The 18,181-nt window shown below is 36.1% G+C and overlaps 1 protein-coding gene across 1 annotated transcript in view; it reads right to left on the bottom strand.

Moving 5' to 3' along the window:
* The window catches only part of KCNT2 (potassium sodium-activated channel subfamily T member 2), an 82,844-nt gene extending 76,593 nt beyond the window's left edge, over positions 1–6,251 (bottom strand). The window contains exons 1-5 of the mRNA XM_058808074.1: positions 6,209–6,251; positions 5,254–5,353; positions 2,425–2,481; positions 1,693–1,741; positions 332–391 (exon numbers count right to left, since the gene is read on the bottom strand). Coding sequence (XP_058664057.1) covers positions 332–391; positions 1,693–1,741; positions 2,425–2,481; positions 5,254–5,353; positions 6,209–6,251 — 309 coding nt within the window. The remainder of the gene's footprint in view (positions 1–331; positions 392–1,692; positions 1,742–2,424; positions 2,482–5,253; positions 5,354–6,208) is intronic.
* Positions 6,252–18,181: the final 11,930 nt, after the last annotated feature.

Below are 18,181 nucleotides of genomic sequence, written 5' to 3' on the forward strand. Positions count from 1 at the left end.
TGTGTCCAATACATTATGGACAGACAAATAAAACTGCACAACTTAAAATCAGTTTCAAAAAATCAAGGTCACCTTTGAGAATGTGTTTTCAAACTACAATGGAAAACAATGAGCATTTAATTATTGACTTCCCCTCTTTAGATATTAGAGTTTGCTCATAAATTTGGGAAACAGGGCTGCCTGTGTGTTTTATGCCATCCTCAAAAAGTGTGTTTTTCTCAACTCCCTGCTTTGTACACCAGCATGGACACAGGTACATAAACTTTAGATTGAAATATTTAACTCATTAGTTTTTAATTAATTCTGCCTAAAAGTAACAAAGAGTACTTACCTTGTAGCTTAGATAACTTAGCAACAGAGTTTCAAAGAGACTTATTACAGCCACAGAAACCTTAAGTGAAGTGAAAAAAATGAGTATTAATACCAGCTTCTAGAGAATAGATATTAACATTACAATGAAAATAAAAGATTATATAAAACAGCTCTTCCATGAAACTTCTGAAACTCTCTCAGCTAAGAGCATTTCGCTTGAAGCTTAGATATTGTTATTTTTCTGAGTTTCATTTATTCCTAAGCAGTACCAAAATCTTCCCACATGACAGAGAGAGAGAGAAAGAAGCTGTAAATAAGCAAACTCAGTCAGCTCTTTACTTTCTTGTGAAGATGTTGTGAATGTGTGGAATAGCAACTGTTTTTCTTACTGTGTATAATACAGAAAGTTGAAAGCAGAAAAAAATTATACAGATGAACAATTATTGATATTAAGATTTAAATGCAGTAGAGCTCATTTTACCAGCTTCCAATTAGATTATGTAGTTAGTGGGTGTATTAAATAGCTTAAAATACTTAAATATTCAAATATCAAAACAGTAAAACAAAATACCTAATACTTATCTTACTTTATAGATACTAAGAATTTGCTGATGTTCTTTGCACAGAAAGTATTTGTATTTTAATGTGTATCATGGGGATATTCCATCAAGATGGATTCTACCAGGCTGGAGCCTGAGGTCAAGCCTCAGGATTTTAAATCTTAAATTAATGCTCCCTACAGCTGAAAACTCTGAAGGGTGCACAGTGTCTCTATCTAAAAGTTTAAAAAGATGCTATGACTTGGGAAAGAATTAAAATATACACAATTATTAAAATAGGCAATCAAAATATATCAGCTTCTCCAAAGCTGATATATTAATAATTTTAGATAAACTCAGGCTTTATTTTCAAATAAATTCTTACCCTTACCAAAGAGACATATTAGAAAAGTACTGCATGCATAGACAAATAAATATCTCAATATTTTTAAATTAAATTTTATAATCTGAACACTAGGTCAAAAATTATTCAAACTGTGCATATTCTACAGTGTTTTCAAGGGCTTCTTCCCTTAGACAATTGTGTATTACATAGAGGTACAATCATTGCATTGGTATTGCACCAGTCATGGTGAGAGAATATAATGGTATAACCTATCTGGAAGCTAAAGTAGCAAGTTTTTCTTAGTGAAAAACCACATTTCACAGAGAGAATCAGAACAGATCAGCTGATCTTTATGCTTTTGCTGTACTTGGTGTTCAAGATTTCCTTGCTGACATCAACATTTCCAAGTATCCTTCAACACTGCTACAGCTCTGTAAATCAATATCATCTGCAGTTGTTACATGGAAATAACTGAATTTGTCATTCACATATTACCTGTAATCCCCATAAAGGTAAGCTTCGATTCACCCAAATAATGGGAGACCTGTTCATTACAGTAAGGAAATAAATATGAAATTAATCACAATCTGGTGTTTCAGACCAAAAAAAATGTTGTACATGTGAATGGAAATTAGAGCAGACTTATTGAAAAAAAAAATCCTAGTAATAAAAGCTTTAAATCAGTAGTTACCTACTGACTATTGACATATCTTGTATTTCTAATCCACAGCAAATCATTAGGTTCCTGTGGAAAACTGACAGTCCTTTTGTGTGAACGATTTGCTATCTATACAATGATATAAATGGTATCTAACTCTTAGGGGCTGTGATATCTTGGAAGAATCCTATCAATGCTAATAGGCACTTGACACAGCACCACTGGAATGGGACAATGGCACAATAAATTCCTGTTAATAATACTGCTACTCAGAACTGGTTTTTTTAAGTTAAGGGCATTCTTTTTTATTTCTGCAAGGTATCAGCACTGATGAAACCCAGATTTCACACCAGCATCCAGTCCAGCAGTTCACTTTGCAATCAAGAGAAATAATTAAAATATTAAATGTAGTTTGAACATTCAGAAATGTAAGTAATGGGTAGAGATTTATAAAAATCCCTACTATATGTTAAAATGCCACCACTCCAGACGGAAATGCATTTGTCTTCCTGTGTCCCTTCCCACCATTCTGTGGACTTTTGGGTTGCAGTTTTAACTTAGGAACTCACCAATCAATTGTTCCAGGTGTGTAGTTTTGATTGGAACAACTCCGGTTTAATTCCTTACTGATAGTTGCCACACCATCCATGCAAAGTCCATTTCCATTAGCAAATGTATATGGGAACACAGTCATAACATATGGGAGGAAAGGCATATTAATTACATCATTAATTGGTCTATGAAATACATGCAATAATTTGAAACCCAAGGCAATCAATATAGACATTTTTAAAAGTAAAGTAACTTTTAGGAAGTACTGCTCTACATGTTCCATATCTGTAGATAAAGGAGTGTGAAGCATTCCAGTTACATTTTTTGAAGATTTCTTTTCAAATTTAAGAACAAGACAACTGAAATGATACTTTGTAAAGATGAACTAAGTACACAATATATACTGAAGATCAAGAAACCCTAGAAATCCTATCCCATCGACAGGCTGTGATACAAAGAGCACATTCTCAACAAGAAAGACTGCAGCAAACTACACTTGCTAACCTCTTTTGAGGATGTGAGGAGGGCTGGAGATATATGCAGCAGTATTTCAAGTACAAAACTGATACCCAAGTAAAAATATTGGCCATTTTACACATCATGTTATCTTGCCTTTAATTGCTGGCACAAATCTTCCTTTTACATGGTCATATAAGGATGTGGGAATATATAATTTGTAAATGATGACAAATATCCTTGCTCATCCTTGGCAAGCAAGGTCAGCAGAAAATAAAGGGATCTGCAGCCCACAGATTAGCAACAACTGTACATGGACCAGCTTTGAGTGGGACAGTGTTAAACTGTACCCATTAATTAATAAGGATGCTTTATTCCTGAGCTCTTTCCTGTACACCCACTGTGCCTGAAGGAGTAAATGAAAGACACCAACTTGTGCAGGCATTTCTGAAAAACAGGAAATAATCTGATGAAAAGAATTCCTCCCAGATTTTTCACTTTAAGACCAACCAGATGAAAACATTTTCTGTGGCCACAATCTCAGGATGCTGAGTAGTTTCTTTCATTGGGCTGTGACAGAGTACCAAGAAATTATTTTTTCTTTCACATCACCACATCCTTAAGAATGCATTCAAGCAGGAGTTTTGGTATCAGGCCCTCAGGATCTCTAGGGCATTAATGGGGTGCCATTTGTTTGTCTGGCACAGCTTCTAAGATTAGGGCCTTAGTAAGTAGGCAAGACTCACCTGAATCTTCTCAGGCAGACAAATGTTATTCAGAGACAGAACACACCAACTAGTCTCTTAGATTTACCACAACACCATGTAAGGGAATAACATGTATAGAAAATATAAATACACTCTCTGGTGAATTGTAAAACACTTGGATTGAAGGACATGCCAGGAGAAGTGTGAGGCATTCAGCAGTCTGCAGATGTATATGAATATGCATCCTGGCACATAAATACAGAAGTATATTTGGCACAAGGTCTGATATTCTAACCTGTCCTGCACACCCAGACAGAACCATGCAGTACAATATACTCATCTGCGCTCACCAGAGGTCTCATAAAGAATTGCAGCTTGCCAGAAACCATGATTAGATGGAAAATGTTAAATCCCTTAGCCTAAATTTCTAAGAATGGATTTTCTCTTCTCCACAACTTCTTGTGCAAACTTTACTGTTTGTTTCATCTGATATCCTAAGGTATATATAGAGTCAAAAGTAATTTTTTATGGGTCTTGTTTTTCAGGGAAATCTCTTCACGGCCCTTTTCCAGAACTTACAATTTCTCACAATAAATTTTGCCCCCCAAAAAAATCTCAAATGTATCTTCTGTACTTCCTGTTCACATATCCTTCTCTCATGCACTGCTGAATAAAGCAAATATTCTTAACCTCTCTTTCTTTTGGATTTCATTCTTGCAAAATAGAGTATTTCTCCTGCATTAGATTTTTTGGTGTTACCCTTACTAGATATAACTGATATCCAAATATTAAAATTAGAAATCAAACTCTATGTAAAAATTGTGTGAAGTATGTGTGTCTATGTAAAACTGTGTGAAGGCTGTTAGAACTGTGTGGTTCTATCATCCTAAGCTGAGTATTTCTTATGTGCTTTGTCTCTTTCAGCATTTAAAGACAAAAGAATCAAATCAAGTGAAAGAAAGTATGTTAATAAAATGTGATCCTTATTAGCATTAAAAATTGAAGAAATCCAATATTCCCAGGATATAAATACAACAGAAGTACAGGATTAAATAAATCACAATTTCTTCTACATTTGGTGATTAATTGTGTAACACATTTAAAAAAAAAGGGTTATATAGAATACCGTACTGGCAATTCAGGGTGTGCTACATCATTCCAGAAATCATTGTGCTAAATGATATCCATAAATCATTGTGAGTATAGAAAGTACCTTTGGTCTCACTCCTCTGAAGAGTTTAGAGAAAGCAGAAGGCTAGAAAATGATCATCAATATCATGTGCATGAAAGCTCAGTTTCATATATTTGACTGTCCATTTCTGGGATCTGGGGTTTTAAGTGATTTAAGCAAAATCCGAAAAGAATTGTTGCATAAACTGGGAATCAGACATTTGCAATTTTACATAGAAATGTCATGTAATAACACATCTCAAATATATGTTTGCACAATTACATCTGATGCACAGTATCTAAGGAGAGAGACAGGATTATCTTAGTGGTAAAGGGAAAAATATTACTGTTATTTTAGTTCTTATTTCCATTCACAATGTAAGAGCAGCTTTGTAATTCTTTCAAAATATCTGGAAGACATAAAACAAACCCTTCGTGCATTTAATAATTTATTTCTTATAGCTTAAATAATGCTTTGAGAGCAGAAATGAGGAAAAAACCCTCAAACATTACCATCCAAGTCCTTGTGTAGGATCATCCAGGAGCACCCGAACTATGTATAGGAAACAGCTTAGGAGCTTGAGAGAGAAATTGAATAATCGTATTCTCAGACCTAGAGGGAAGGGAAGGGAAGGGAAGGGAAGGGAAGGGAAGGGAAGGGAAGGGAAGGGAAGGGAAGGGAAGGGAAGGGAAGGGAAGGGAAGGGAAGGGAAGGGAAGGGAAGGGAAGGGAAGGGAAGGGAAGGGAAGGGAAGGGAAGGGAAGGGAAGGGAAGGGAAGAAGAAGAAGAAGAAGAAGATGAAGAAGAAGAAGAAGAAGAAGAAGAAGAAGAAGAAGAAGAAGAAGAAGAAGAAGAAGAAGAAGAAGAAGAAGAAAAGAAGAGGAGAAAATAAGTTCAGAGGTTTTAAAATTTCACTGACCTTCAAGGTAAAAATAAAAGGAACCAATGTAAATGTAAAGGACTATGCAGTCACTTGTTTGAAAGCTATTCTATGCTGTTAATCCTTCACTGATGCCATTCTTTGGGTCTTTGGTAGTTTGAAAAATTTGCTTTCTTGGGAGGGGAACCAGAACTATGTAATGCTTTTTGAGAAACAGGATAGACCAACATGAAAAGACCAACTTTCAGCCATAGGCAGGGGGGAAGCAGTGGCAAGCAGTTAAATATTAATATCTAAAAAAGTCTTCATGCAGTAGCTGCACATACAGAATATATAACTCTATTCCAACTTATAAAATATTAAACTGGAGCTATTTAATGCTGAAGTTGAATAACTATGCGTTCAAGAATCAGGACATGTAAAAGTCATGCTGAATGCACAACTGAACTGAATCAACAGCTTGTACTACAGACCATGTAAATATTCTAGCTGAATAGATAGGCCACAAATACTATCACAAAATGTGACACAAACATAGGTTTAATGCACAGAGAGGATTCCTTCAAAGGGAACCACATGGGCACTTACTGCTATCACACAGGTTATTTATTTCACTGCCAACTGGAGCCATTACCTACTGAAATGGAACTTTTTTTGTATTTTTATGTGATTTTGCAGTCATTGGAGGATTAAGGTTTAAATTTTTAGTACTACTATTGAATTCAGCAGACTTTTTTGCTAGTGTGAATATTTTCCTCTGACTCTTAGAGGTAAGCATTCATTTACTAATCAATTTAAAACTGTGAGTTGACTAATGTTAGGGGATTGGAGGTCACTTAAGCAATATTTTTTTTTTAGTCTTGCAAACTGAGAGTCCAGGTCTGTGTGGCTGAGCCCTTCTGTCCAAAGGAGAATTCTCTGAGTCTTACCCAGATGTGACTTCCCTTGCCCCAGTCACAGCAAGGACATTGTGCTTTATGGTTGTGTTGCAAATACTTCAGCAGGTCTGTTGAACTCAATGTAAATACTTCTGTGATTCAGCAACTACCCAAATAATGCATACCCAAAGCTGTGTGCGTACATTCCCTTCTAAGGAGAGAATCACAATCATTTTATGGTAATATTGCTTTTTTTTCTTTTTAATGTTACTCAGTCCTAAGTTCAAAATCAGGTAAAACTGATAAATCAGTTTTTATGTCTCCTAGTTCCTTTCACATTAAAACTCCATCTACTACAAACACAGAAAAATAGGAAATGGATTCTTAAATATTTTACCATTCAATTTTTGAGCAAAATCTTTAGGTTTACTACATAAAACTGCTTATTACTTTAACTGTGAAGTTGCAGTTATCACATAAGAACTGGATGGACTTTAACAGCACCTTGTTTTGTGAACTAAGGGTTAAAATCCTGTGAGAAGTCCCACAGCTGTTACTGGCAATTGGGCTTGAGAACATTAACCTAAGGATTCCTGCTCCCCTATCAAGAGTAATTAGCCACTGATTATTTATTCCCCAAAATGGCTGAAGGGGGGGAAGAGGACAGAAGGAAGCATGAAAGTAAGTGTTATCCTGTTATTTGACTTGGCTATTGCTATGATCCTTATTTGCAGCTTTTTTTGAACTGTTGCTGAAGAAAACATGAATTTTTTGTTTGTCCTAAGCCTTTTGTAGAAGTCTGCTGGAATATGAATGATTGCCCTATTGGTTGCCAGGCTATTACAACTAGGAGAGCAGATAATGTTTTAAAAAAACCCTAAACCTAAACAAACAAAAAACCCTACTAGTTTTGTATTGTGTAACTTTCTTGGGCAAGTAGAGGAGTCTATTGTTTTTCTCCTGCTTTTTAGCACTGTAAATGTTATTCTTGGTGTGAAGCACTTGTTTTCTGCATTGATAGCAGCCTGGTTTCTAATCATGCTTTGAAATTATACGTTGGTTTAAATGGCAAGAGAAAATGGTTCTTTTCTGATTAAACATCAGTACAGCAGACTGATGGTTCAGCCTGCTGCCTCAAACCCTTAACTCAAATCTTAGTTCTGATAGCTCTGGAACTCAGGCTCTCGATATCTTCATAGGAAGGGCTGTTTCCTACAGAATGGGAGGCAGGGTTTTCAAACCACTCATGTTTTTATCTAAGGCTTTCAATAGAGAGTACATTTTGTGGCTGGGGTTGTTTGTAATACAAGGCAAAATATGGGTTATGTAGTGTAGGTGATTGGGTCAGTTACTGAAATATAAATAGGAAAAACAGGCTTCAAGTCTGTCCTGGGTCACTTCTTGCCCTGTATGCCTCAACCATTAGTGACATATGCAACCAGCCTTGCTGAAGTTTGGGTAATTAATGCAGGCCTAAAAAATGTGGTTTTTCTCTGGTAGAAAGATTCTGCAGCCTCATAGCTGGGGATTCTCATGTGAGTTGGAAGCAATGCATGTGTTCCACTATCATGGAGATGTAAGATTTCAAATGTGGGAAGGAAGTGCACAAACACTACAGAAGGCATTTAAAACAGGTTTTCAATCATTATTCTGCTACAAAGGAAGCATTTCATATTTGTTTGCTTCCTGTCTATTTCTGTTCTGTTTTCACATGCTGTCAATGGATCAACATCGTCTGCTTGACTTAATTTCTTTTCCTCCATTCAGAGCCAGATTGCTTAAGTAGCAGGGCCATTGGCACAGAATATCTCTATGTTTTGAATATGAGTGGTGTCTGAAAATTGTGTTCAGCTCCACCCTTCATGCTCTGTTATGCAGTTATATATTGTTTAATGGGAATGCAATTTCACTGTGTCTATGTAACAAAGTTGTTATATACTCTTGTCTTATTTAAAAGAAGAATTGATAATAACATTTCAAAATCTACTTGTTTTGTGTACTAAATATAACTATGTCCAATCTTAACGTTTTCTTCTCAGTTTAAACAAGTACTTGCTATTTTTGCAAGCATTTTTAAGTATAGAGTGATACACTGTTTTACCAATTCTGTGACTTTCCCTTTTATTATAATTTCTTCGTGCTCTCCTTGCAAGCATTTTTGTAGATCAAATGTCAGATTTAGAGAGTTGGTCTAAACAGAGTGACAGATATCAGGTGACGATTTTAGAATTGCCTCCCATTATTCCTTTCTCATAAGTCATTAATATATTGCTGATTTTCAGCAAAATTATTTCAGTGGCAGCTGGCTCTAGGAGCTGGGCCAAAATATGCTCTTAATAGCTCATATCCTAGTGATAGTTATTCTTTATTCCCTCTTCACTGACTCGAAACTTCACTTATCTTTTCCCTTTGAGACTTATTGTTGGCTGTGATAATCTAGTGTGTGGTCTTGGCAGGTTACAAGCAAGTCATGCTTGTATGACTATGTCATTTTTCTCTTTCTCTTTTTTTTTTTTTGTGAGGGTGCTGAGTGACACCTTTGTAAGATTTTTTTTTATACATTGTTTGAATTTGATTAGACATCTGCTTGCAGAAGATGGAGTGGAAGCTAGGTTGACATGAGACACAGATTAACACTTGTTTTATCAGTTTACACAAGGATAATAACTAATAAAACAGTTGATATTTCAAGTTACTGGCCCATATGTGATTTAGAGCAGGACAGTATTCTGTAGAAAATGCTTATAAATTCTAGACCTGACTGCTCTGGTTGGCAAAACCGTGTGATATTATCAAAAACTGTTTGGTGAACAGGTTTGACTTAGTTACACTATCCAAAACGTTTTCTGATCCTACTGACAAATTTTTTCTCAACGACAGCAAGTCCATCTTTAATATGGGAAGGAAGGTTTTTAGTGCTCTCACTGAACACTGTCTAAAATCTATTATCATTGTTTATCAGCTCTACCTCTGGGCAAGAGACTCCTCCTGCTTCAGTGCAGGACTCAATGAGTCCACTGAACTGTACTGAGAGGCAGGTTACAGTGTCAGCAGCAGCTCTTTGGAGGCTTTCCTTGAGGAGATTCTGGTTCTGAGTATTTGGACAAGAACCAAGATCTGCATAAGCAGAAAGAGTGTTTGCACTTATTAATACTGACTACTTTGGCTTGGGGATTTTTCTTGTTACTCATGGTGCCTTTTTTCCTTTTTACTTTCCTTCTAGAGGAATATTCTTCTTCCTACACTTGGAAAGAAAGCAGCTTAGCCAATAAAATTATCAAGGTCTCTGATATAAAGCTAGTATTTATTTATTGCTAGCTCTTACAGATAGAAGATTTTTTGCTATGTCTTATTTCTGAAAGCTTGATCTAGTCTCCCTAGTTTTGTTTGTCTGGATATTTTCAGACTGGGACATCAAATTTCTTTTATTTTTTTCTGTGTTTTTCCAGACACAAAACCATGAAACAATTTTAACTGTACAAAGGAAAAACATCTTCTTTGTAGTCTAAAAGCTTTATATATAAAGCTATTGTAATTTTAGTTCTTTACATGTGAAAGGCAAAGTGAGGTAACTTCAGTCCTGCTACACAGAAGAAAATTGAGGTCAGTTACTGATCTTCTGACCTATGAGCTCCACTGTTCTAACCAAGATTGGATAATATTCCATGTTTCCACCCACTTGGACCAGCTGCATGGATACATTTAAAAAGATGAATATTTTATTTCCTCCCCATTATTTTATTCCATGATGGCCGCTGACGTTAAGCACATATCTCAATGAAGATATATTTAGGTTAGACTATATTGTTGAGACTAAAAGTTGTTAGACTATAAGCTAATGACAGGGACTACATTTCTGAAATACCACATCCCCAACAGTCTCCTTTCCAAAATCTTTTTTTTCAGTGCAGATAAAGTTTGAAATTTTAGGAATACTTAATTCTTCAAAAAGCTGGGTACTTTTGCAGCTTTTTTCCTTTACCATCCTAGGTGTCTTTGCTTTCCTAGTTACAAGGTCACAACTTAGCAATGAGCATTGCTGGCAGATCATTGCAAATTAGTCAACTTGATCACGACACAGAAATAAAATCATGATGTTATTTAATAGTTTGTGACATCACTAATTGCTTGATCCTGCACGAGCACATTATTTTCAAGTTTAAATATTTAAGCTCAGAAGAAAATTAATAACTTCACTGTGGCCTTCAACTGAATTTGATTTTACTTAAAAGTACCATAAATTTATCAGAAATTAATCCAACTGCTTACTTGATCTTTGGTTTTTGATGAAGAAGAGCTTTAGTCTCTCTTTAAATGTATTTTCATTCATATAGAATTCAACTTGCACCCTGAAATAAAAAAAAAAAGAAAGTATTAGGATTGGCTATGAAAGATAATAAATCAATATTTCATAATAACTTGTTTCTCTAATCAGCTATTCATGATATAAAACTGGAGGGACTTATAGTGAGTGTTCAGCCAAAAGCTCACTTGGCTTTGAATGACTAATGTTGAAAGTTTTTAAAAAAGCCCAAACCAAATTAAAAAAAAACCTCACCACCACCAGGCAGAAGACCTTTCATTTATCCCCTTTACATGCAGAATAATTTTCATATTACTCAAACAGTGTACACTGGAAAATAAGAAGGCTCTATGCTTTTGGGACTTTCATTGGATGACCATTCTCCTATTTGCATATTAGTAGGGAAGATTTCCTGGATGTCCAGGTTAAGCCGCCCATCTCAGTTTAACTCCTTTCCTGTAAAAGTGACATTCTAATGATCCTTCTTTTTTCTGTCTTGTTCATATTTCTGTTCAATGTTCATGTTTCAGTCCATTTGTTTGTACTCACCCATCATCACTTGTGTACCAAACAAAACCACCCTCTCTGAACTTGTTTTTGTCACCATGAAACAGTGAGAGCTGAAAGCAAAATTACATTGCGCTCACACAATATTGTACAGAAAATAACCCTCCTCCTGATTATATTAAAGCAACAGGGGCATCTTTCCTCCATTCTCTGAGATCTGCCTGGATATACTTCATCTGTCTGTTCCTCAGTTCACCTAAGTACCACTCATGTAATAGTTACACAGACTAGAAGAGAGAACTGTTGCAGGGACTGGCCAGGGAGGAAGGTGGGTTCCAGTTCTGTAGAAAACCTCGGGCTGTTCGGAGCTGTGGAGCTGCAGCGCTTGCTGGAAGATGAGAGCAGCATTACTCTCATTCTCACTGAAGTCCCTGCTCTGCCCAAATTACTGACTCTCCCTCCCCAAGCCAGTTGTCCCCCAGCAATGAATCTCTACCCAGCACATCTGTGCCTTCCTGAGCACTCAGAGCTCAGCTGGGGAAGGTCTATTATTGCTCAAGAATAAAGTAACACCACATGAGTGAGTTAATTCTCTACATCTCCCTTTCTCTGTAGCTCATCATGTTTTGCACAGCTGCATGTACTTTTTCTGTTCATAAGCATGTCTGAACTTTATTTCAGCATTTCTTCTCAGCAGTCTTTCATCACATAACTGTACGTCAACTACTTGGTTTTATAGGTAGTCATATTCTTCTAGCAGAACCCTCACTTTAGTTTTTCCCTTCTTGCATGTGAAGCCTTTTGCTGAAACTATTTTTGTACAATATATTGTTACCTGTACTGTCTCTCAAACAGTTGTCTATACCAGATATTTCCATACATCTATGGAATTGATGGGTTATTTACTCATGGACTTAGAATGGGTGACATCTCAGGCAATGTGACTTTTCATGCCTGCCTACTACCAGAAGTTTAGGCATATCACTTTGTAGGACAGGGTCATAAAAAGAAGGCTCTGTGATTCACTCAGTGAAGTCAGGTAATTTTAACTAGCCATTGCCTTTGGTGTGTTTTATTGTAGTGTTCCTTACAAGATGGGTAATTACACTACCTCCTATTCAAAGGAAGCACAAGCACAACCTTATTTTTAAGAATCTATTTTCCAAGGAACTTACTGTTATTAATGCAGGGACAGTTTTAGTGGGAAACATCTCCCATGATTTGGCAGCTGCCACATGCTAAGTGTACATACTTAATCTTCAAGGATATATTTCAAGAGGTAAACAAAGAGGCACAAGCTATTGAAGTAAGGGATGTTATTGAAAAGATGCATGGTGGGGTTTTTTTTAACACATTCTGAATTAATCTATCAGTATTCTGGTAAGAAAATTTCAGTAATCACCCGGAAAAAACAACATGCGTTAGTGGGCTGTGATTTAATGACAAAGAGGGAAGAGGCTGTGGGAGCTAATCACCCTCCTATCACCAGCACTATGAATTGCTCTGATGGCCTTCTAACAGCTGTCCACTTGGCTTTTCTTAGAAACCTGTGCTCACAGGAAACTGGGATTCCACAGTGCAGCAGTTTCCATGGCAAAATGGATTACAAACGCTGCTAATGCCACTTCTGTGGCTCTTTCTCTATCGCCTGACTTCTTTAAACTTTAGCAAAAACTGTAGTGGCCTTGTACACTTGCAGAAATACATTATCACACATCTATAATCAATGCACTCTCCTGATACTCTGGCTACCAGAGAATATTTCACTTTGTTTCCTGAAGGTTGCTGTTTACTAAGTAAAGTATGACTGGCTGAAGGAGTCTCTGGCAAGGGCATAAATCTCTTAATACTGATCTTTCCCAAGACTACTTTTTATTTCTAAGGAGAACCCTCATTCTACTTGAATGTTCCTTACAATCTTTAAATGGTTAATGTTTTACCTCAAGTATTTGCTCTTTTCTGAATTTTTCCCACTATGAAGGGTAGCCTAGAAAAGGAGGGTTTTGGGAACCTACAAAAAATAAATTTTAACCCCCATTGAAATATTGAGAACATTTTGTAGCAGCAGTGGTAAAGGGCTTTAACAAGATTTTCCTGGACTAAATTAGTAAAGGTTAGTAAGGATATTTCAAGTGAGGGAGTGAAATTCTTGAGATACACTTGATTACTCTGTTGCAGGATATTTGAAATTTGATTCCAAGCAAATGGCCCACCACACAGATCAGGGTGACAGTACAAATACATGCAGATCACCTGGTCTACAGAATACATTGGGGTTTATTCTGTACTTATAATGTAACTTGAAAATGTAGTTTCAACAATTTGTGCTTCATGTTTATCTTCCTGTAAAAGACAATCTACCCAAACCAGAAGGAAGTCAAGCTGAAGGATAAATATGGGAGAGAAATGGTTGATGAATCTAAAGATTTTGTTTTTGTAGTCAGTTAATAGCTTCAGAATTTTTCAGTGCATGTAGCTGGTATTGAATATTACATGCAAAGCTGCTTTTGGATGTTAAAAGAACAAGTCTTATGTTTAGTCTTATGTTTACTGCCTCTTTCTTCAGCTGTGTTGAAAATGCACAAATATATGATGCACCTCTAGCAAAAACCACTGAAGTTCCATTATTGTCCTGAAAACACAGAATGGTGTGTTAAAACTCAATACCATTGGTAGTGGCCATCACTAGTTTAAACCCAAAGAACAGAGATGTCACTGAAATAATTTCTAATCTTTCAAACTGCAACAATCATCTTGAAGTACCCCAAGTCCTCACAGCATTGTTATAATTCAGTTAAGATGTAATTTGAGAAGTACATTTTAATGTAATACAAAGTATAGCAGGAAAATCCTAATTCCTGTCAAGGACACTAATGCAGAGGATTGCTGATGGCTGTAAAACATTGGGACCAATCTCTCTGTGCTCTGCATTTTTCCTGCATTTCCCATTACTATTTACAATGTCATTCTAACCCCATAGCCACACTTTACTACAGTAGCAGTATTATCTTCCACCCTCAAAGCTACAAATTGTCTTCCTTTTATGTTAAAAACCAGATTTGGCAGAAATAATCACTTCACAAATGAAAGTATGAGCTGGATTTCTCACTACGTGCATGCCAAGAGCTGTAAATACTTACGTTTACTATTTATTGATGTTGGAATCAAGAAAAGGTATTAAGTGTATAAACAGAGCCAATCTGAAGTAAAATACTTACATTTATTTAAATCTGTCATTTTGGAAAAGGACATCTCATATTTTTCCTACAAAGAAAGCCTCAAAATAGGAAAGGAATATGGAGGTTTTTTATTTGGATTTGGCAATTCAATATATGTGAAATCCTGTTAGATTTCAGACCTGAAAGCTTATTATATAGGCTATAGATGGGTGCTTAAAAATTAAGCACCTGAACTGCTGAAGTGAACTGCTATTATCAGATCTTACTTTACTGCAATAAAAAAGGAAATAGGTATTTTTTTCTTGCAGCTTGAAAAGGATTAGTGTGTTTTAAGGATGACTGTCATGGGTAACACTTCTATTTGAAGTTTTGCAAGTTCTGGAGCACTCAGAACTCTCTTTTAAAAGCACAGTAAGCACACTTACTGAAGGTGTTTGCCATGCACTGTGCTGGTGAAATCTAACTTTTGCAATATGGTCCTGCACTTTCTTAAATATGGTTCTAACAAGTTCAGAGTACTTAACACTGACAGGTATAAGGGCATTTTCTGATGGGGATTTTCATCAGTTTAATAGGAACAAGCCAATAAATATTTTCAAGAACTCCGCAGAACTGTGTTTGTGCAGTATTGTCTTGTAGATTCTTTATGATATCTGACACTGGGAAACTACATGACAGAACACAGGTTCCACAGGGATTTTTTAGTTAGAAGCTCCCTTTCATATCAGTGAATCTGAGTTAGTGATGTTTTTCCAGGCATATCTATATTCACTGGATGATGTAATTGGATGTTAACATAACTAGCAGATTTATAGATACCAGGTGTTACCAGTGTCACTGTAAATAATTCTCTGCTTTAATGAAACAGAAATAGCATAAGCTGAGTTAATAATAAGCTATAAAATAAAGGATTAAGGGTGCATAAATAATCTCAGAGATCAGAACTGTATCTTATGCTCAAATTCTTTTTAGTGTCTCCCTTCCATAAGTGCTGCTTTGATTGAAACAAAGCTAAGAGAGCATGAAAAAACTGGCCAAACCAACTTTTTCAGGTTGCACACAAGTAAAAATTTGTATCTGCAACCACAAAAAAACACTTTCTATGTCAAGGCAAACTTTTCCTTTACTTAATTGTTCAAACATCAAAATGCTAAAATATTCAGCCCTTAATTTTAATTATCTTCCTTACAATTTAAATGGTACATGTGTCCCTTTTTATGGATATAAATAGAAATGTATCTTGAAATCTGAATGTAGCCAGCTTCATGCTCCTTTTTGCAATCAGTTACATAAAACTGTCTTTGTGAAACAGATACAGGTCTATGGCAGCAATTTAATATTACAGCAACAGAGAGAGGAAATGACATTATCAAACATTTCTGTGGGGAAGATCTCAATTTTTTCATTCCTTTGAGGGAAAGATTTTTAAGACAAAGACTAACAGAAAGAGATGAGACTCAGCAGCAGGTAGTATGCATGCTTTTCAATCAATTAATAATACTTTTGTGTTAATCCCTTATTCACAGACTTGCACACTCAAAAAAGGAAATTATCTCAGTCCTGCATTCATGAAAATCCATCAAGAATTCACCATTCTAGTAATGGTGTGGTGATAAAAAGAATGAGCTTGCAATCTGTAATAATTGTCATTAGAAAATTTGTTAAAGAAGAAAATACTATGATGCTTTACTATGGGAAAAGAAATCTTTAAGTAGTTTCCCTCACACTCTTGACTTTTTACTGCAAATATACTTTTCTGTTGCAAGCCTATTAGCTGATGTGAGAAAGTTAATAAAACAAATGTGAATGATGCATTAAGAAACAGTGCACTTTGAAGCTCAAGTTTCAAAGAAAACCAGTGAAGGAAGATGCTTAGTAGATTTTCTAAGACTTTTTTTTTTTCCCATACAAGGTGAGGAAATGGATATTTTAAAATATTTTTATTGCATGTAAAAATAGCTCTTTTTAACTTCTGGGCAAAAATACTTCACATGTAGGATACATCCAGCCCAGAGCTGCTGCAATGAAAATCCATTATGCAAGGCTTTTTTACTGGCTAAGTCTGAGTAACAGGATGTGCTCCATGAGTTTGATTCCAGGCACTGCTCAGTTTTATGGAGTTGTGCCAATTAACCAAACCTGAAGAGCAGGATAGTTAATTTGTTGCCTTTTTTTTTTTTTTTTTCTTTTTATAATAGTGTCAACTATTTGTCAAAAAGAGACTTGAAAGGAACTTGTTGAAATCAGGTGTTCTGTGATAACTCCTTTCTGCCAGCCTGGGTTTAACTGCATTAGAGCATTAGGATCAAAATACAAAGTAACCCATTGTAAGCTATTTTTTGTACTCTATTGATCTGTATCACAGCTGCTCATCCCTCATCAGTGGTTGATCTAAAAGATCCTTCCCCTGCAACCCCAGCACCCTCCCTGTCCCCTCTGTGATGGGTGAGGCACACACAGGGTCAGGCAGTGTGCACAAACATCTCACACACACAAATTACTGTTCTTAGAGTAACAACACGTCTCAAGTTGTGCATTTAAAATTTAACAGTACTTTCTACTACAGGATTTTAATGCTGAGTGCTGCACACCTTTCATTTGGAGCTGTTTATTTTTGCTTACAAAATTTCTGTGTGTATGTAATGTTACCAATTAACTGTTACCTCAGTAAGACTCTTGTTCTCTCAAAAAAAAACCCTTAATTATTTTCCCAAGTAGACACAGCTGTGTCTATCCTGAAAAAAGTCTGCAGGGTCAGGGGTGTTTTAAGGAGTTTGGTAGCCCTCCATCTATTTGCCTTCTTGCCCCCAGTCTCTTTCTTTGGTCATCTGAAACCTTTTCCCTGCCACTTCATCCATGCTCAGAGTCCACAGTTCACTGTCCACAGTCCTCTCATCCCACCTCCTCCTTCTTCCTGTTCGTCCATCCAAATTTTAAGAAAACTTCCAGTCCCTTTGTCAACAGTTCCTTTTCTCTAGTTCCTTGCAGATTTCTCCCTTTCTTTCTTCCTCTGTGGACTACACAGTTTGACTATTTGACTTGAAAACACTGAGGAAATGGCACACTGTCCCACCCAGGGGGTTTTTTCTTTGCTCTAATTCCCTACATGGACCTTTGCTTTCAACATATCTTTCTTCTTTACACTCTCACCATCTGGAATTGTGACTTGGACTCTGTAACTTCACTATTCCTGAAGTTATCATTTCATGACTTTGAGAAATCTGTCTTTTGAGATGTTTAACTTTTCTCTCCTCTTGAACTATTCTCTCAACTTTAAATCTACTTCTACTATTGCATATTAGGATACCCAACAGATATCAAGGCTTTAATAAATAAACTCTGCAGCACTACCTAAACGCCATGTGGGCATCTCGTGGTGCTATGGCCCTTAAAAATCCTTCTTCCTCAAGCTCAACAGAAACTTAATGGTGACCACTTGTAAAAATATCCACTCTATGTCCAAAATAGATGGATGGTAGTGATGGAGTTGAGTCACTCCTACCCAAACATGTGATGTTATTTCTCTGTAGATTTTATTTTAATAAGTTTTGATTCAATTTGCCCCCTATTTAACACTTTTCTCTTAGAAAACAAGCAGTAAACATGATGAGGGACATTGTCATGGAGATTATCCAGATAAAGATAGAAACAGGTGTTCAGAGAAATAACAGCCTCAAACTGTTCTGGTAGATTT

This window comes from Ammospiza caudacuta, chromosome 7 (genome assembly GCF_027887145.1).
Source record: "Ammospiza caudacuta isolate bAmmCau1 chromosome 7, bAmmCau1.pri, whole genome shotgun sequence".
Taxonomy (NCBI): Eukaryota; Metazoa; Chordata; class Aves; order Passeriformes; family Passerellidae; genus Ammospiza; species Ammospiza caudacuta.